General features: G+C 47.2%; 1 protein-coding gene across 1 annotated transcript in view; it reads right to left on the bottom strand.

Annotated features, from left to right (window-relative positions):
• LOC123766907 (adenylate cyclase type 8) overlaps positions 1 to 21167 on the bottom strand; it is a gene marked incomplete in the record, with an annotated part of 567973 nt that overhangs the window by 69377 nt on the left and 477429 nt on the right. The window contains 2 exon segments of the mRNA XM_069307264.1: positions 3639 to 3788; positions 8157 to 8236. Coding sequence (XP_069163365.1) covers positions 3639 to 3788; positions 8157 to 8236 — 230 coding nt within the window.

The following is a 21167-nucleotide window of genomic DNA, read 5'->3' as shown; positions in this document are numbered from 1 at the left end:
ACTAACACACCCCATCAACAGACACACCACTAACAGACCCCACCAACAGAGACCCCACTAACACACCCCATCACCAGACACACCACTAACAGACCCCACCAACAGAGACCCCACTAACACACCCCATCAACAGACACACCACTAACAGACCCCACCAACAGAGACCTCACTAACACACCCCATCAACAGACACACCACTAACAGACCCCACCAACAGAGACCTCACTAACACACCCCATCAACAGACACACCACTAACAGACCCCACCAACAGAGACCCCACTAACACACCCCATCAACAGACACAAGCAATCCCTCCCACCTCCAGAAATCCCTTATTTATATAAATATTAAACAAGCCCCCCCCCCCCCCCCACACTGACAGCAGTTCCAAACCCCTAATTGGGCGAGCAGAGGCTCAGAGGCTGCAAGGACACCATTCACAGCATGCTGAGGAGACTAATTGGATCCGAACCTGATACTCTCGGCTCTGAAAAAAGACTCTAAAACTAAATGGCCTCTGAAGACATCCTGAAGAAAAAGGTCGAAAGAGCAGCACTGGAGCGTTTAATGAACCTACGCAATCCCCCAAAGACCACCTGCCTCGTATAGGCCCAATAGGCCTCTCTGTCGGTTCTTTAATGCCTCCGTTTCTGTGTTCTAAAGTTAGTCTTGAGCTGGTCTTCTGAGGTGACCAATTCTTCTGCTCAGTAAACTCTTAACCCATGGCAGCTGCGTCATCCGTGACAGCTGCGTCATACGAGACAGCTGTGTCATCCTTAGGTATAATGCCAAGCACCTGTTAACTCAGGGCCCCTACACTACCTCCAGGAGGGCCCCTACCCCCCACACCATCTTAAGGGACCTGCGGGCAGCTCCAAGCAACAGCCTTTTAGATCAGGTAATTACAAGACAAGGCCGGGGTTGGGCAGTTTAATAACTCTCAGAACCCACTCCAGGTAAACCCCAGGTACACCCAGGATGTACCAACCCCCGGGATACACCCCAGGGATGCACATTGCTTAATAACCTAATGGATCATGTCTTACCTTGTATTATCATAATTGTCATGAATAAATCTATACTGTGTTAGGATGCCAGAGGTAGGATTCACCAGGCATTTACGCAACTACTTTGTTTATATTCAAATATATATATTATATATATTGTTTATATACATTACGAGCTTAGAAACTTCACAATCCAAGGTTATTATTGTTATAAATAATGTCGTAGTGCCTCAGAGCTCGTCAACTGTGAGAAATGTAAACAATGCTGCCACAGTTGGGGAAAGCTGTACAGGTTTCGTAAATGGTTGATGACTAGTGGTGGTGGTGTGGCCATCACTGGCGCGTCGAGGGCAAAGTCCTGGTGTTGATGGTCCCTTTGTTGACCGCCTCCCATGTTAATTAAACCTGGCTACGATGGCTCCCGCCGGCTCTTGCAGGTCCCGGACCACACGCCGTGGTGGAGCTGGTGGTGGAGATAGTGTTGGTGGTGGTAGTGGTGGTGGTGGTGGACATAATTACAGCCCCAGAGAGCAAGGTCAGCTTAGGTGACAGTCGTTAAGCGTCATAATCAGGGCGGGCGGCTCACATTCCCAGGCACCAGGATGGCTGGCTCTTTAGTACAACCCATGGACCATCAGCGGCACTCTTCCTCATCCTCGCAAATACAAACAGGTAGATGGCGTCGCTCACAGCTCCTCCTGCCTGGTGTTCTATTAAACACATTGTACACGGGTACTGGCGAACACAAAGTCCTTGTTGTGATGGCCCTAAAACCAGACGTCTAACTGTAGGAACAAGGTCGAGTAAGGCAGGTCTTATACTCAATAGCTCGGGTGATAGAGCTTGGGCCTCACACACGTGGGGTCCACGGTTCGAGTCTCCTAGAGTCCCAGGTAAATGGAAGGCAGGTCCTAGTTAATGATGGATGCTAACACATGTCCCAGAGATCGTAAAGAGGAACCCGAACGGAAGGACATAAGCTGAGCCAAGTCATCCCAAATAGTGACCCCCCAAAATTAGTGAAAGGTGGCTGGTCGAGTCCCTAGATTTATTCAATAGAAACTAGAGAGAGAGAGAGAGAGAGAGAGAGAGAGAGACAGAGAGAGAGAGAGAGAGAGAGAGAGAGAGAGAGAGAGAGAGACAGAGAGAGAGAGACAGATAGAGAGAGACAGAGAGAGAGAGACAGAGAGAGAGAGAGAGACAGAGAGAGAGAGACAGAGAGAGAGAGACAGAGAGAGAGAGAGAGAGAGAGAGAGAGAGAGAGAGAGAGAGAGAGAGAGAGAGAGAGAGAGAGAGAGAGAGAGAGAGAGAGAGAGAGAGAGAGAGAGACAGAGAGAGAGAGAGAGAGAGAGAGAGAGAGAGAGAGAGAGAGAGAGAGAGAGAGAGAGAGAGAGAGAGAGAGAGAGAGAGAGAGAGAGAGAGAGAGACAGAGACAGAGACAGAGACAGAGAGAGAGAGACAGAGACAGAGACAGAGACAGAGACAGAGAGAGAGAGAGAGAGAGAGAGAGAGAGAGAGAGAGAGAGAGAGAGAGAGAGAGAGAGAGAGAGAGACGGGGGAGAGACGGGGGAGATTGGGAGAGAAGGTGGCGACGGGAGGTGACGGGTAGACCTGTGAGAGGGGGATATTGGGGGAGAAAGGTGGAGAGAAGGGGGGGGGGGGGCAAATGGGAAGAGAAAGGAGGGGGGAGGATTTAGACAGCGGGGAAGGGACGAGGTAATGGCAGGAAGATACCTGGGCGCCACCGCCAATTTGCTCATGAAACACACATTCAATACCAAGCAAAAAGGCTTGACAAACGAGTGTGGTGTAAGCCTTCACACGCCCACTTGGGGACTGTCGGCCCCAACCAACTCGGTACACACGCCACACACCAACAGCCTTTTTCCAAGCGTGTGACTATGCACAAGCAGCGAGGCCCCTTCAAGGAATACATAATCTCTAAACACAACCAGAGTAGAAGATTAGACACAGAGTAGACACAACGCTAGTAAAAGACGATACACCGACAAAGCACTACACCTCAAACACACTCCGCCAATTATCAACAGCCAGGCAGTAGATATATTCTACTAGCTTGGGGCCCAAGACAGAACATCCTGCACACTGCCCCCGCCAACACTGGAATACAAGAGATGGGTAGGCTGCAATAGGCCTACTGGCCTATGAGACACTTTACCTTACTCTCGCTCACTTGTTCGGGGTGCACTAGCTAGATTGTATTAATTTCTCCTCTGCCTTTGAAAATGTTGACAAGGGTCAACGAAACACATCTCTTAGCGTCAGGCCATAATAAAACTGTAAAATGAACTTTGTAGAGTTAATTTTTCAACTTCTTTCTCAACTGAAGAAAAACGTAAGAAATAAAGAAGATTTGTGCTAGAATCATTGACCATGTTCAATAATACACATCTATAAGAAAAAGATTGCTCGCCACATAAAGAGAAAGTATTCAATATACAGAGAAATGACCACTATATCCCTGATCCAAGTGGCCTTTGACTCTTGCGATCATTAATCTTTGATCACCTCTGTACTGCACATCGTCCGCATGAAGTAAAGCCAAACTCCCATAATTAACCGTGACTGGGAGGCCTGGAAGACGGGGGGTGCGGAGCTAGAGACTTACCTGTGTACGCTGTCTGACCAGCTTGATGGCTCGTATCATGTGGAGTCCCATCTCTACGGTACAGTGGGCGTGGTCAGGGCGGGCCTCAGGCAGTCCAGACACGCAGTAGTAGCAGTCGCCCAGGAGCTTGATCCGCAGGCAGTGGTTCTCCTGCAGGAGTAGTGCACGCCTTAGTGACACGTGGGGGAGGGGGGGTGGGGGGTTCTCAGTGAGGCAAACTACGATGTGTTGCGTCACTCAACATACGATGTGTTGCGTCACTCAACATACGATGTGTTGCGTCACTCAACATACGATGTGTTGCGTCACTCAACAAACCTTAGTTGGTGTTCTCAACGCAACACACCTTGTGTACTAACACCATCACACACACAAGAGGACATATATATAGAGGAAAGCTGGGCTGGTAGTGCTGTAAACGTGGCTGGCCTCAATCAAATTGGTGTAGGCCTCAATCAAAGTGATGTAGGCCTCATCAACATCATGCCTTAATCATCCAAACAGACAAACATTGGGGCATAACTTATCTTCAAACGGCCTATTTATCATTTTTTTAATTTAGTTAGAGACCTGAACGTCTGAACAAACGACATTTTGAGAAATTTGGTCATCTTTATACCTGATCGAAAGTAAAGTTATTTAATAGTCATTAAATACCCAGCGTAAATACGGCAGCGTCTGGGATGCTCTCGGATGTAGGTTCGAATCGTCGTCACGGCCCTTGTGGATTTGTTTATTCAGCAGTCAATGTCTAAGCTTTTTTGGATGGAAGCTGCAAAATGATGACCTTGGTAAGCTTAATTGTGAATGGAGGAGATGTTCTAGACGTATCTTGGGTGTCTTAGCCTCACTCTCCCTGCAATCTCCCACCTGGACTCATGTCTACACCCACACGTAAGGAGGTAATTCACAAACTAATGATATCATTTTGTCTGAAAGGAATCACCCATCCAGTCAACTCAAATAACATTTTTTTTCAGGCACTCATTTGTCAGTGATCACTCGTACTCTTCCAGAAATCTAAAACTTAATTGTTATGCATTACAAGTTAAGAATGAGTGATATTAATAATGGGGCAGCGGGTCTACAGGTAAGATAACACACTTGGTCAGCAGGGAGATGCACAGCTGGATATTTGGAATGATTAAGGAACTAATGGCACAGTGAGATGCATTTGTGGCAGGCATAGAGCCTACCTGATCAGATCGATGCTATATGAGTTGTGTTGGAAGGGATGTTTTTTGCCTGGGTTGATCCAGAATGTGTTGATGTAGAATGCTGTGGGGGGGTGTGATGATATGATGATATATACAACGTCATGGTCATTACATTAGTCCTACTGCGACCTGTCTTATCATCATAATGTTGTGAGTTATACTGCGGCTTTACAATATATCATCTTTCTAATTCCTAACTAAATGTTACTCACTTTGAGTGTCTAAAATATATTGACCAGACCACACACTAGAAAGTGAAGGGACGACGACGTTTCTTCTAAGACGCCTAAAATCTAACTGATTTAGACTGTTATACACTGGTTTAGTCCAGCCAGTATTGAAATGACTTTTAGAACTGTTTACCAATTACATTTGTGAGTCTGATATTGAGTGTGTGTACTTGCTGCGCTGTTTTTTGTCACTTTTGTTGTTTATGTGTTGTACTTCTTTTTATGTAAATTTTCCCAATTATAAATATACTACCATTTATGAACAAGGTTTCAAATGTGAATTTGAACTACACTGGGCGTCCTGAGCAAGATAAAATAGATTAGTCAATAGATACAACTAGTTGAAATACAACAGTATTTTATACATCAGCCGGGCAGATTGATAAACAGTATATACAACTATTTATACAACAGGTATATTAGGCATACAGTTGAGTATACCAGCAGTATGCCACAGTGGATCGGAGATATTATACACAGGATATATATATATATATATATATATATATATATATATATATATATATATATATATATATATATATAATATATATACACACGGCTGGAATACACATTCAGCTGTAGGTCTAGGAGTAGCTACAATTATTAGTTTGAGGACTGAAGCGCAAATCTACAACGATGTCTCTTGGAACATCCTGAAGGATCATCTCCTTCTCAACCCTAAATCCTGACGCTCCAACGACTAACATTGGTCTGAAGGGCGCACAGAGGTACTCGAGGCCCCACCCCTTAACTGACCTGAAACAACCAGTGACCAACTCAACCACATCTATTGTAGATGTGGTTAATAGAGGTCATGTTACTTTTTATGTGTAAAAAAGTTTTTTACACACAAAAAACAGTTTTTATAATCATAATGTTTTTTCTTTTTCAGAACAAACCCACTCGGTGCGGTCTTGTCTGGAGCGGGTGATGAATTTCGTCAAAGGTTTCCAGACGGCGGCGCACCAGAGCGCGGGAAGACTGGACGGGTATTGTTACGTGGCCATCAGAGACCCGGACGCCAGCCCTACTACAGCGTCTGCGTCCACCCTAGCTGAGGAGCAGCCTCTTCCAGACTATCCGGGCGGTGGTCAACCAGATCTCATTAGGAGGATTGTATCTACAGCCAGGAAGGATTCTCTCCATGAAGGTCTGAAAAGAATGGCTAAACCCAATCCGCTCTCTCGGAGGTTCTGGTCCATTTGATGGCTTTCATCAAAACCAGAGGATGCATAGGGAGTGTTTCAGGCCTGAACCGGGTTGATCTCAAGAGACCTACATTACGGCCTCCAACGGGCAGTCATCCAACCCATGATACTCTAAGCACTCAGAGCCTCCGGTCTTGTGAGGGAGGATATCGACCTTTGTCACTGACTGAAAAATTTTGGTTCCCATCCGTACTGGGAACATTCCACAATGTTTGCCTGGAAATAAAGACACTTCATTTGGAAGCTCTTTGACCCGCGTGGAATTCACGAGAAGTGTAAAGTAACCAAAAAGATGCAGGCGATGAGTTACAATAACGTGGCTGAAGTATGTTGACCAGACCACACACTAGAAATTGAAGGGACGACGACGTTTCGGTCCGTCCTGGACCATTCTCAAGTCGATCATCGACTTGAGAATGGTCCAGGACGGACCGAAACGTCGTCGTCCCTTCAATTTCTAGTGTGTGGTCTGGTCAACATAACCAAAAAGAGTTCTAGAGGTAGGCTGGACACCACCTGAACCTACGAAACTTTCTAACTTTCCATGGTTAGTCATACCTGGATGGAGTTCTGGGAGTTCTTCCATACCCTAGGCCCGGCCCGGGGCCAGGCTTGACTTGTGAGAGCTTGGTCCAACAGGCCGTTGCCAAGGCTCAAGGTTGCCCTACTGCCTTCCCTCTCAATGGTTCTTTAACCAGGAAAGAAGAGGCGTTCGACGTGACCTAACATGCACAGTAAGTTGCTACAACGATTGTTGGAAAGTGATTCCAGCCCAAGTCTCTCTTGACATACAGGAAGACTTGGACACATCTTCTTTTCAGAGTGTACGAGCTGAGCGGCGGCTTACAGCCAAGGCTAAGTCACAACAGTCGAGGTTAGTTCTTGGAGTCGCAACAGGTGAAGATATACACGTCTTACTCACACTAGCAAGACTACTACACACAAGGTATACCTATTATACTCACACTAGCAAGACTACTACACACAAGGTATACCTATTATACTCACACTAGCAAGACTTACTACACACAAGGTATACCTATTATACTCACACTAGCAAGACTACTACACACAAGGTATACCTATTATACTCACACTAGCAAGACTACTACACACAAGGTATACCTATTAAGTATGTTTATTGAGATAAGCAATAAATACATCTCAAAGGGATAGAGTAGCTTAGGCTATTTCTACCCCCCTTCTTGCTTGTCAGTCCAAAGTTGGAGGCCAGACCTGGTATACCTATTATACTCACACTAGGAAGAATACAACATACAAGATATATCAGTTATACTCACACTAGCAAGAATACAACATACAAGATATATCAGTTATACTCACACTAGCAAGAATACAACATACAAGATATATCAGTTATACTCACACTAGCAAGAATACAACATACAAGATATATCAGTTATACTCACACTAGCAAGAATACAACATACAAGATATATCAGTTATACTCACACTAGAAAGAATACAACATACAAGATATATCAGTTATACTCACACTAGCAAGAATACAACATACAAGATATATCAGTTATACTCACACTAGAAAGAATACAACATACAAGATATATCAGCTATACTCACACTAGCAAGAATACAACATACAAGATATATCAGTTATACTCACACTAGCAAGACTACAACATACAAGATATATCAGTTATACTCACACTAGCAAGAATACAACATACAAGATATATCAGTTATACTCACACTAGAAAGAATACAACATACAAGATATATCAGTTATACTCACACTAGCAAGAATACAACATACAAGATATATCAGTTATACTCACACTAGCAAGACTACAACATACAAGATATATCAGTTATACTCACACTAGCAAGTCGGTCGAAGCGAGCGAAGAGGTCATTCAACACTCTCACCAGTTCTTGGGCGCTGCACTGACTGGCCAGGGCTGTGGGGGAGTACGGGCTGAATAAAAGCTGCATAAATATTCATGGAGGATATAACAGTTAATGAGTAACTGAATAATACATGAACAACTGTGGAAGAAACGAGCAACTGACGAAGACATGACAACCTGAATGAGTCATAAGTAACCTGTGAATAACATGAATAAATCGGACACGAGTAACTAAGTTATAATTACCTGTAGAAGACACGAGTAAGTGAAGAAGGGATTAGGACCATATTGTAGACATGTTAAGATTACACAAAATCAGATTTCTTCATAATGTACAACAATAAATTACACATACAAATATATTTAAGAATGTATGAACATGAAAATTAAGTACGAACAGAAATAAACTCTACGGATCCTCCAACCCACGTTTACATATCTCTGAAGACCAGCTTCCTTTCTCCACTTACCACTCTCTATAAAGTGCGACTGTCTTGCCTAACCGGAAGCGTACACACCCAAGCAACCCACCTAACCTGCAGGAACATGGTAAACGTTAATAGGCACGGTAAGAGCCACAGGCAAGGAACATCTTGAGATGATGATTTCGAGACTTAGCATCCCTGCGGCCCGGTCATCGACCAGGCCACCTTTTTCTTACATACCCCTTTGAGGAAGCAGCCTGTAGTAGCTGTTTGACTCCCAGGTACCTATTTACTGGTAGGTAACAGGGGGCATCAGGGATCAAAGAAACATTTTGCCCATTTGTCTCCGCCTCCACCGGGGATCGAACCCGGAACCTCAGGACTACGAATCCAAAGCGCTGTCCACTCAGCTGTCAGGCGCCCTCTTCACATAAAAGCCAGTAATGGAACAGGATACAACAAGCAACTGACGAGACGAATCCAACGACCAAATTCAAAATACAATGTGACGCAAAACCCGCTGACCAGGAGCTGTAAAGACGGGACTAGGGAGTTACCGCCAACCCCTACAAGCACAGCTAGGTGAGTACACTCACCACCGCACTATACTATAGTCGTTACATACTTCATAGGATCATACTTCATAGCATCATACTTCATAGGATCATACTTCATAGGATCATACTTCAAAGGATCATACTTCATAGGATCATACTTCATAGGATCATACTTCATAGGATCATACTTCATAGGATCATACTTCATAGGATCATACTTCATAGGATCATACTTCAAAAGATAATACTTCATAGGATCATACTTCATAGGATCATACTTCATAGGATCATACTTCATAGGATCATACTTCATAGGATCATACTTCATAGGATCATACTTCATAGGATCATACTTCATAGGATCATACTTCATAGGATCATACTTCATAGGATCATACTTCAAAGGATCATACTTCATAGGATCATACTTCATAGGATCATACTTCATAGGATCATACTTCATAGGATCATACTTCATAGGATCATACTTTATAGGATCAATTCTATAGTATGACTGCCGAGTTCCTTGTCCGAAACTCGGGAAGGAATCACACTGCATCATAACTGCCTTACCAGGCTCCCGGGATGATGCCACTCAAACAAATAATTATAACCTCATCACACTCCATCCAGGTCCTGTACGAGCACATGTCTATTAACCACAACTCGTACCGAGCCAAGAGGATCGTTTACAACTAATTGCCTCGTTCTGGATTAATGGGACCTTTTAAGGTACCAGTTTGGTCTCTAGCAGAGACCTTACAGGAGGTTCTGCCGTGGTCTCTTGGACGGTTGGGGTCTAGTTCTTGGGGATCTTCATCTGATTCTGGAAAGTATGTCCCCTTTTCAACCACGTCACCTCTACCTAGCCACCTGGACTGGTCGGTACAGTGACAACTTCGCTTCTTGCTGGACATCGTTCTATCCCCGATGGTTAAAGTGGTTGGGCATATTCCTTTCCTCCAGCCTATCACAGCTCCTTGTCCTCGTGTCCACAGCTCCTGATAATTTCCTTTTCAACCGCGTCAGCCCTCTTCCAACCAAATATCTTCTTGTTACACCATTCGGTTTCATTATCTTTCCTTATTACGGCCACTCAATAGCTCGGTCGATAAGAGCTTCGGCTTCACACGCGTGGGGGCCCGCGGTTCGAGCCTCCTACAGCCCCAGGTGAATGGGACATGCGGTTTCACATTGTCCGAGACAGGCTGACCCCAGGACGCCTAATATCACTTGCTTAACTCCCTGGTACATATTTACTGTTAGATGGGCCCTGGAACGTTAGAGATCCTCGGGCTGGTGGGACCTGGAACATGGGAGATCCTCGGGCTGGTGGGACTTGGAACATGGGAGATCCTCGGGCTGGTGGGACCTGGAACATGGGAGATCCTCGGGCTGGTGGGACCTGGAACATGGGAGATCCTCGGGCTGGTGGGACCTGGAACATGGGAGATCCTCGGGTTGGTGGGACCTGGAACATGGAAGATCCTCGGGCTGATGGGACCTGGAACATGGGAGATCCTCGGGCTGGTGGGACCTGGAACATGGGAGATCCTCGGGCTGGTTTGACCTGGAACATGGGAGATCCTCGGGCTGGTGGGACCTGGAACATGGGAGTTATACCTGGGAGACTATGGGGGAGTGTCTAACTATTAGTTGGTCTGTCTCCCACGTGTGAAGCACTAATGACCCGTGATAAGGGCCTCCCACAGCAGATGCTTACACACACTCCATTATCTCCCATTATCACCTCCCATAGTGGGAGAAATAACCCCATCAGCACTTGCATTCAGGCGCCTAACGACTCAACTGCCAATTTACAGAGAGCATAAACAGTGGGTGTTGTTACGTGCTTGTTCTCACCCCCCCCCTCACCCCCCTTCCTTGTCTGGACTGGTAGTTGTGTCGTTAGTGGCAGCCTGGACGGTCTTTACTCGGCTCCACGTTGTATCTGGTACACATATGGCCGGTATAGTCATGTGTGTGGTGATGGTGGTGGTGGTGGTGGTGGTGGTGGTGATGGTGGTGATGGTGGTGGTGATGGTGGTGGTGGTGGTGGTGGTGGTGGTGGTGGTGGTGGTGGTGGTGGTGGCGATGGTGGTGGTGGTGGTGAGGATCGTTGTGATGAGGCACCTATGTGGCCACACACACACACACAAACACACACACACACACACACATACACACGTACAAGACATACACACACACACACGTACAAGACATGATGGACTATGTCACCCAAAAATGTCAGGGGGCTGTAAGCAGGTTTGTCCCAGCCCAACAGGAAAAAACAGAGAAGCAAAGGAAGAATCCGTGGTTTAATAGGGAATGTATGAAAGCAAAGGAGCTGAACAAAAGGGCATGGAGGAACTTCCGGAATAACAGAACACCAGAAAGTAGAGAGAGATACCAGAGTACCAGGAACGAGTATGTTAGTGTGAAAAGAGCAGCTGAGAAAAGGTATGAAAATGATATAGCTAATAAAGCCAAGACCGAACCAAAGCTACTACACAGTCACATCAGGAGGAAGACAAAAGTGAAGGAACAGGTGATGAAACTTAGGGTGGGCGAGGACAGGTACACAGAGAATGACAAAGAGGTGTGTGAAGAACTCAACAAAAGGTTCCAGGAGGTCTTTACAATACAACAGGGAGAAGTCACGGCGCTAGGAGAGGTGGCAGCAAACCAGGTGACCTTGGAAAGGTTCGAAATTACAAGAGATGAGGTAAAGAAGCACCTATTGGAGCTGGATGTGAGAAAAGCTGTTGGGCCGGATGGAATCTCACCATGGGTATTGAAAGAGTGTGCAAGAGCACTTTGCTTGCCACTCTCCATAGTGTATAGTAGGTCACTGGAAACGGGAGACCTACCAGAAGTATGGAAGACTGCTAATGTAGTACCAATATTTAAATAGGGTGACAGACAAGAGGCACTGAACTACAGGCCAGTGTCCTTAACTTGTATACCATGCAAGGTGATGGAGAAGATTGTGAGAAAAAACCTAGTAACACATCTGGAGAGAAGAGACTTCGTGACAACCCATCAACATGGGTTCAGGGAGGGTAAATCTTGCCTTACAGGCTTGATAGAATTCTATGATCAGGTGACAAAGATTAAGCAAGAAAGAGAAGGATGGGCGGACTGCATTTTTTTGGACTGTCGGAAAGCCTTTGACACAGTACCCCATAAAAGGTTGATGCATAAGCTGGAGAAACAGGCAGGAGTAGCTGGTAGGGCGCTCCAGCGGATAAGGGAGTACCTAAGCAATAGGAAGTAGAGAGTTATAGTGAGGGGTGAGACCTCAGAATGGCGTGAAGTCACTAGTGGAGTCCCACAGGGCTCTGTGCTTGGACCTATCCTGTTTCTGATATACGTAAATGATCTCCCAGAGGGTATAGACTCATTCCTCTCAATGTTTGCTGACGACGCCAAAATTATGAGAAGGATTAAGACAGAGGAGGACAGCTTGAGGCTTCAAGAAGACCTGGACAAGCTGCAGGAATGGTCGAACAAATGGATGTTAGAGTTTAACCCAAGCAAATGTAATGTAATGAAGATAGGGGTAGGAAGCAGGAGACCAGATACAAGGTATCACTTGGGAGATGAAATACTTTAAGAGTCAGAGAGAGAGAAAGACCTGGGGGTTGATATCACGCCAGACCTGTCCCCTGAAGCTCATATCAAGAGGATAACATCAGCAGCATATGCCAGGTTGGCTAACATAAGAACGGTCTTTAGAAACTTGTGTAAGGAATCTTTCAGAACATTATATACCACATATGTCAGACCAATCCTGGAGTATGCGGCTCCAGCATGGAGTCCATATCTAGTCAAGCATAAGACTAAACTGGAAAAGGTTCTAAGGTTTGCCACCAGACTAGTACCCGAGCTGAGAGGTATGAGCTACGAGGAGAGACTACGGGAATTGAACCTCACTTCGCTGGAAGACAGAAGAGTTAGGGGAGACATAATCACCACATTCAAGATTCTCAAGGGAATCGACAGGGTTGATAAAGACAGGCTATTTAACACAAGGGGCACACGCACTAGGGGACACAGGTGGAAACTGAGTGCCCAAATGAGCCACAGAGATATTAGAAAGAACTTTTTTAGTGTCAGAGTGGTTGACAAATGGAATGCATTAGGAAGTGATGTGGTGGAGGCTGACTCCATACACAGTTTCATGTGAAGATATGATAGAGCCCAATAGGCTCAGGAACCTGTACACCTGTTGATTGACGGTTGAGAGGCGGGACCAAAGAGCCAGAGCTCAACCCCCGCAAGCACAACTAGGTGAGTACACACACACACACACACACACACACACACACACACACACACACACACACACACACACACACACAGCAACACACACACACACACACACACACACACACACACACACACACACACACACACACACACACACACACACACACACACACACACACAGCAACACACACACACACACACACACACACACACACACACACACACACACACACACACACACACACACACACACACACACAGCAACACACACACACACACACACACACACACACACACACAGCAACACACACACACACACACACACACACACAGCAACACACACACACACACACACACACACACACAGCAACACACACACACACACACACACACACACACACACACACACAGCAACACACACACACACACACACACACACACACACACACACACACACACACACACACACACACACACACACACACACACACACACAGCAACACACACACACACACACACACACACACACACACACACACACACACACGTATTACCACGAGCCAACTGGCCAAACAAAAGATAACAAGTATGAGGAAAAAGCAAAAGAATAAAGGAGAAGGAGACTGATCAAATAACATTTGGCAGGAGACTGGAGACAGAATTGGCGCCAACCAGACTGCTTCAGCCTGGCTCCCGCGTGACGCAAGTCCCATCAATAAGGACGCAACACTTCCTGCTTCTCTCAGCCTGGAGATGACGCAATTAACCTCCATGTTTTTGGCCGTGTGGTGCGATGCGTCCTCGCCCCATTCCGTACCTTTAATTTAACTTTAGTCTCATCAGTACACGTTATATTAACAAGTCTGCGGGCTCACCATAGCCCGTGCTACTTGGGACTTTTTGTTCCAGGTAGCGAATTTTAAACCACAACAACATTAACAAGTGTTCTAATAAGGGCTCCAGCCTATAACACATAGGCTATAGGCCTAGGAAATGTAACGTCACTAGCAGGAATAATATCAGTGTTTATAGCTGGTAGAAAATCTAGAGTGAAGCAGTAATGAGATAATATAGCAGAGGTTTACTGTACATAATATAGCCGCATGTTAGAATATATATATATATGATTCTAAGTTAATATAGAAGGAAGTGTTGAGGTAACCCAACAGTATAGTGGTGTTGAACACCTGTTTCTTAACACACACTCACTTCTCATGCCTCCTCCTCCTCCTCCTTTCCTGCCCCCCCTCACACCTCCCCTCTCCCTCCCTCACTCACTCACTCACTCACTCACTCACTCACTCACTCACTCACTCACTCACTCACTCACACACTCACTCACACACACACACACACACACACACACACACACACACACACTTGCGTCACCTGTTGATTGACGGTTGAGAGGCGGGACCAAAGAGCCAGAGCTCAACCCCCGCAAACACAACTAGGTGAGTACAACTAGGTGAGTACACACACACACACACTCACACACACACACACACACTCACACTAACGTACGTTTGCAGAGTGGTAGACGACTGGAACAAGTGAGAAGGTGGTGGTGGAGGCCAAAACCGACAGTAGTTTCAATTTGTCATACGACAAAGAGTATTGGGAAGACGGGACACCGTGAGCGTAGCGCTCACCCTGTAACTACACTTAGCTAACTACACCCCTTAGGTCTCCCCTACCAGGCCTTGCTTCACACACAACGAATCAGTAAATAGGTAGCTGGAAGTTACATAGATGTGACAGATTGCATCCTAGGGATATGTGCGCGTGCACGTGCGTGTGCGTGTGTGTGTGTGTGTGTGTGTGTGTGTGTGTGTGTGTGTGTGTGTGTGTGTGTGTGTGTGTGTGTGTGTGTCAGAGAGAGAAATGTGTGTATTAGATACGAGAGAGGGAAAAATAGGTCAGGCGTCAGTACATTACACAACCGACGGTTAGAAAGGCGGGGTCCAAGAGCTAAGAGCTCGACCCTGCAGGCACACGTGGTGAAGACAGAGTGACAGGCGCCAATGATAATTAACCAGGAGCCCTTCAACATGAGCCCTTGTGACGACATTGTTAATGAACTCTGGATCCAAGACTATCGACGCTGGTGGCTTGGTCCTTGTCTGTGTCGACGCTGCTGGCTTGGTCCTTGTCTGTGTCGACGCTGCTGGCTTGGTCCTTGTCTGTGTCGACGCTGTTGGCTTGGTGCTTGTCTGTGTCGACGCTTGCTGGCTTGGTCCTTGTCTGTGTCGACGCTGCTGGCTTGGTGCTTGTCTGTGTCGACGCTGCTGGCTTGGTCCTTGTCTGTGTCGACGCTGTTGGCTTGGTCTTGTCTGTGTCGACGTTTGCTGGCTTGGTCCTTGTCTGTGTCGACGCTGCTGGCTTGGTGCTTGTCTGTGTCGACGTTTGCTGGCTTGGTCCTTGTCTGTGTCGACGCTGCTGGCTTGGTCCTTGTCTGTGTCGACGCTGCTGGCTTGGTCCTTGTCTGTGTCGACGTTGCTGGCTTGGTCCTTGTCTGTGTCGACGCTGCTGGCTTGGTGCTCTGGCTCTTTGGTCCCGCCTCTCAACTGTCAATCACCTGATGTACAGATTCCTGAGCCTTTTGGCCTCTATCATATCTACACTTGAAACTGTGTATGGAGTCAGCCTCCACCACACCACTGCCTAATCCATTCCACCTGTTAACTACTCTGACACTGAAAAAATTCTTTCTAACGTCCCTGTGGCTCATTTGGCTCATTAAGTTCTTCAGTACCAAAACTCTCAATTCCTCGGAGAATTTTGTAGGTAGTGATCATGTCTCCCCCTTACTCTTCTGTCTTCTAGTGTCGTGAAGTGCATCTCATGCAGCGTTTCCTCGTAACTCATGCCTCTTAGTTCTAGGACTAGCCTAGTAGCATACCTCTGAACTTTTTCCAGCTTCGTCTTGTGCTTAACAAAGTACGGGCTCCATGCTGGGGCCGCATTGTCCAGGATTGGTCTTACATATGTGGTATACAAGGTTCTGAATAATTCCTTACACAGGTTCCTGAAGGCTGTTCTGATGTTAGCCAGCCTCGCGTATGCTGCAGATGTAATTATTTTTATGTGGGCTTCAGGAGACAGGTTTGGTATGATACCAACTCCTAGATCTTTCTCTCTGTCCGTTTCGGTATCCTGTGTCTGGCCTCCTGTTTCCACCGCCTAGTTTCATGACCTTGCATTTACTCAGGCTGAACTTTAGTAGCCATTTGTTGACCATTCATTCAGTCTGTCTAGGTCATATTGTATCCTCCTACTATCATCCTCTGTTTTAATCCTTCTCATAATTTATGCATCATCAGCAAACAATGAGAGGAACGACTCTAGAGTTAGTGTTCGTAATATGTCCGCTCCTAAATCATTTAATCTTTGATTCCAGTAATTCCCTTGCGCTTGGAAGTCCCCGGGAACATCAATCCCCGACCTTGCCTTGGAAGGTCCGGGATTGATGTTCAATCCCTTCTAAGTGGTTGGGCCATTTAGAAGGGATTATTCCTTCCTCCCGCGTCCCATCCCAAATCCTTATCCTGACCCCTTCCAAGTGCTATATAGTCGTAATGGCCGAGTGATTTCTCCTGATAGTTCTCTTCCCTGTCTGGAACAATCGACGAACACCGAGGTCTTCCAGAGGTCATTAAGTCATGTTAAAGCTTCTCTTGTTTATTCCAGCTAACTTCAAGGTTTCCAGGATTCTTCCAGGTATTCCAGTTGTTTCCAAGATTTGCAAAAACATCTTACTGCTTGAAGCGAACTTAGGAGTTTCAGTGAGGCGGAATGTGTCCTCCTGCGTTCAATATTTCTAAGAAAATATAAGTTTAAATCAGCTTAATAATTTTAATAACCACAAAATCTTCGGCCAATGTTTAATATTTCAAGAAACTTTGGAAAAATTTCATTGGTCAAAAAGTATGTTCTCCAAATGCTTCAGCTAGTTAAGATTATCTATATTTTCGAATTCTTCGATGCTTGCAGGTGTTGCAAGCATCGAAGTGGTCTACTGGAGCAGGCATACCCCCTGGGGCAGGCAGGACCCCCCCTGGGGCAGGGATACCCCCTCGGGCAGGCAGGAGCCCCCCCTGGGGCAGGGATACCCCCTGGGGCAGGCAGGAGCCCCCCCCCCTGGGGCAGGCAGGAGCCCCCCCCCCTGGGGCAGGCAGGAGCCCCCCCCCCTGGGGCAGGCAGGAGACCCCCCCTGGGGCAGGCAGGAGCCCCCCAACCTGGGGCAGGCAGGAGCCACCCCCCTGGAGCAGGCAGGAGCCCCCCCCCCTCCTGGAGCAGGCAGGAGCCCCCCCCTGGGGCAAGCAGGAGCCCCGCCCCTGGGGCAGTCAGGAGCCCCCCCCTGGGGCAGGCAGAAGCCCCCCCCCCCCTGGGGCAGGCAGGAGCCCCCCCCCCTGGGGCAGGCAGGAGCCCCCCCTGGGGCAAGCAGGAGCCACCCCCCTGGAGCAGGCAGGAGCCCCCCCCCCTGGGGCAGGCAGGAGACCCCCCCTGGGGCAGGCAGGAGACCCCCCCTGGGGCATGGATACCCCCTGGGGCAGGCAGGAGCCCCCCCCCTGGGGCTGGCAGAAGCCCCCCCCCCTGGGGCAGGCAGGCAGGAGCCCCCCCCCCTGGGGCAGGCAGGAGCCCCCCCCCCTGGGGCAGGGATACCCCCTGGGGCAGGCAGGAGCCCCGCCCCTGGAGCAGGCAGGAGCCCCCCCCCTGGGGCAGGCAGGAGCCCCCGCCCCCCTGGGACAGGGAGAGACACCAAAGCCCTACACACACACACCACTGACAGGTCGGTCCCTATTAATTAATCATACACCGAGTCTACTTTAGTGAAGGCTTAGAGACGAGGCTCAGTCTTGTGGTACTGGCTGATACTGTGTAACATGGTCCTCTTCCACCTCTCTCTCTCTCTCTCTGTCTGTCTCTCTCTCTCTCTCTCTCTCTCTCTCTCTCTCTCTCCCTCTCTCTCTCTCCCTCTGTTCCCTCTAAATACTTCAAAAGATAGTTACCTGATAAATACCTCTGGTATACTCAAGGATGTCAACTTTTTTCGAGTTCTTAGCGCGCTTCCTTATCATTCTCCTCATTTGGGTAGTCTGATCGCCTGTTCATCAACCCACATCTTCCTCGTTTGCCTGTATGGTAATTTAGGTAGATCCTTGGCCCTTGGAGACTATAAGCACTGAACGAAGTAGCTGTGGAAGACACTCTGCCCATTTGTTTCTGCCTCGGCCGGGAATCGAACCCGGGCTCTTACTTCTACGGCTCACATGCGCTATCCACTCAGCCGCGCAGTCCGTTCTCGCATACAAAGATCCAAGCTCGTTAATCCAGCCGCCAAACCCGCTGTTTATGAGTGAAAAACGGTTTACACACGACTCACAACTGATGACGTTCGAACACTTCCGGAACAAGTGCTTCGCTCACGTCCTCTGTTCGAACCACAATTCTATAAATGTTTCACCCACGCACTTCAAATACAAATAATCGCTCACAGAACCTAAACACCTAACCTAACCTAACCTAACCTAACCTAACCTAACCTACGCCTAACCTAACCTAACCTAACCTAACCTAACCTAACCTACGCCTAACCTAACCTAACCTAACCTAACCTAACCTACGCCTAACCTAACCTAACCTAACCTAACCTAACCTACGCCTAACCTAACCTAACCTAACCTAACCTAACCTAACCTACGCCTAACCTAACCTAACCTACGCCTAACCTAACCTACGCCTAACCTAACCTAACCTAACCTAACCTAACCTAACCTAACCTACGCCTAACCTAACCTAACCTAACCTAACCTAACCTAACCTACGCCTAACTATACATAACCTAACCTAACCTAACCTAACCTAACCTAACCTAACCTAACCTAACCTACGCCTAACCTAACCTAACCTAACCTAACCTAACCTAACCTAACCTACGCCTAACTATACATAACCTAACCTAACCTAACCTAACCTAACCTAACCTAACCTACGCCTAACTATACATAGAATTTTTATGTATAATAATATAAATTTATATGTGAGAACAAACCAATTTTTAAATCACAATATGTCATCACTGATGACTGTGTCTGGGAAGGACGGCCGCCGCTTTAACCAGCCTAGTATGAACACAAGTTGCAGCCACGAGGCCCCGAGTGAATACCACACGTGTGTGTGTAATTAACCAGGTGTAATTACCTCAGTGAAATTACAGGCCAAAACGTTTGAAACTTTGAAACGTATAACATATTGAAACTGTGAGTATGAGAGAGAGAGAGAGAGAGAGAGAGAGAGAGAGAGAGAGAGAGAGAGAGAGAGAGAGTAAGGGGGGGAGAGAGAGAGAGAGAGAGAGAGAGAGAGAGAGAGAGAAAGGGGGAGAGAGAGAGAGTGAGTAAGGGGGAGAGAGAGAGAGTGAGTAAGGGGGAGAGAGAGAGAGAGAGTAAGGGGGAGAGAGAGAGAGTAAGGGGGGGGAGAGAGAGAGAGAGAGAGAGAGAGAGAGAGAGAGAGAGAGAGAGAGAGAGAGAGAGAGAGAGAGAGAGAGAGAGAGAGAGAGAGAGAGAGAGAGAGAGTAAGGGGGAGAGAGAGAGAGTGAGTAAGGGGGAGAGAGAGAGAGTGAGTAAGGGGGAGAGAGAGAGAGAGAGTAAGGGGGAGAGAGAGAGAGTAAGGGGGGGAGAGAGAGAGAGAGAGAGAGAGAGAGAGAGAGAGAGAGAGAGAGAGAGAGAGAGAGAGAGAGAGAGAGAGAGAGAGAGAGAGAGAGAGAGAGAGAGAGAGAGAGAGAGACAGAGAGACAGAGAGACAGAGAGAGAGACAGAGAGAGAGACAGAGAGAGAGAGAGACTGAGAGACAGAGAGACAGAGAGACAGAGAGAGAGAGAGACTGAGAGACAGAGAGAGAGAGAGAGAGAGAGAGAGAGAGAGAGAGAGAGAGAGAGAGAGAGAGAGAGAGAGAGAGAGAGAGAGAGAGAGAGAGAGAGAGAGACAGAGAGAGAAAGAGAGACAGAGAGACAGAGAGAGAGACAGAGAGAGAGAGAGACTGAGAGACAGAGAGACAGAGAGACAGAGAGACAGAGAGAGAGAGAGACAGACAGAGAGAGAGACAGAGAGAGAGAGAGAGAGAGACAGAGAGAGAGACAGAGAGAGAGAGAGAGAGAGACAGAGAGAGAGAGAGAGAGAGAGAGAGAGAGAGAAAGAACACATTGTTGTTGTGAGAGTATGGGAAGAGGGAGATGAAACAAGCCCCCCCCCCCCCACCCCACACCCCCCCCCACCCCACCCCACACCCCCCCCCCCCACCCCATCACTCAATGTTGACTCTGTACAATAGCTCCATCAAAGGTCCTTTTGTTGCTGTTTTTATATGTATGCAGTTTGAACACATTTCTACACGCCAAAGACTTTTTTGTTCAAACAAGAATGGCACGTTCTTCCCTTTATCTCTTGTTTCTTTGTTTATTGTCTCTTTGTTTACTCTCCGTGTCTCGTTCCTTCTATAACCAGGACATCCACTTTTATTTCAGTATAGAACTACGGACTTGGTCAATATCTATCCCCTTGGACCAGGTCAATACTAATCCCCTGGGACAGGTCAATACCTATCCCCTGGGACCAGGTCAATACCTATCCCATGGGACCAGGCCAATACTAATCCCCCTGGGACCAGGTCAATACTAATCCCCCTGGGACCAGGTCAATACTAATCCCCCCTGGGACCAGGTCAATACCT

Source organism: Procambarus clarkii, chromosome 60 (genome assembly GCF_040958095.1).
Source record: "Procambarus clarkii isolate CNS0578487 chromosome 60, FALCON_Pclarkii_2.0, whole genome shotgun sequence".
Taxonomy (NCBI): Eukaryota; Metazoa; Arthropoda; class Malacostraca; order Decapoda; family Cambaridae; genus Procambarus; species Procambarus clarkii.
This window is presented reverse-complemented; position numbering and strand designations above follow the sequence as displayed.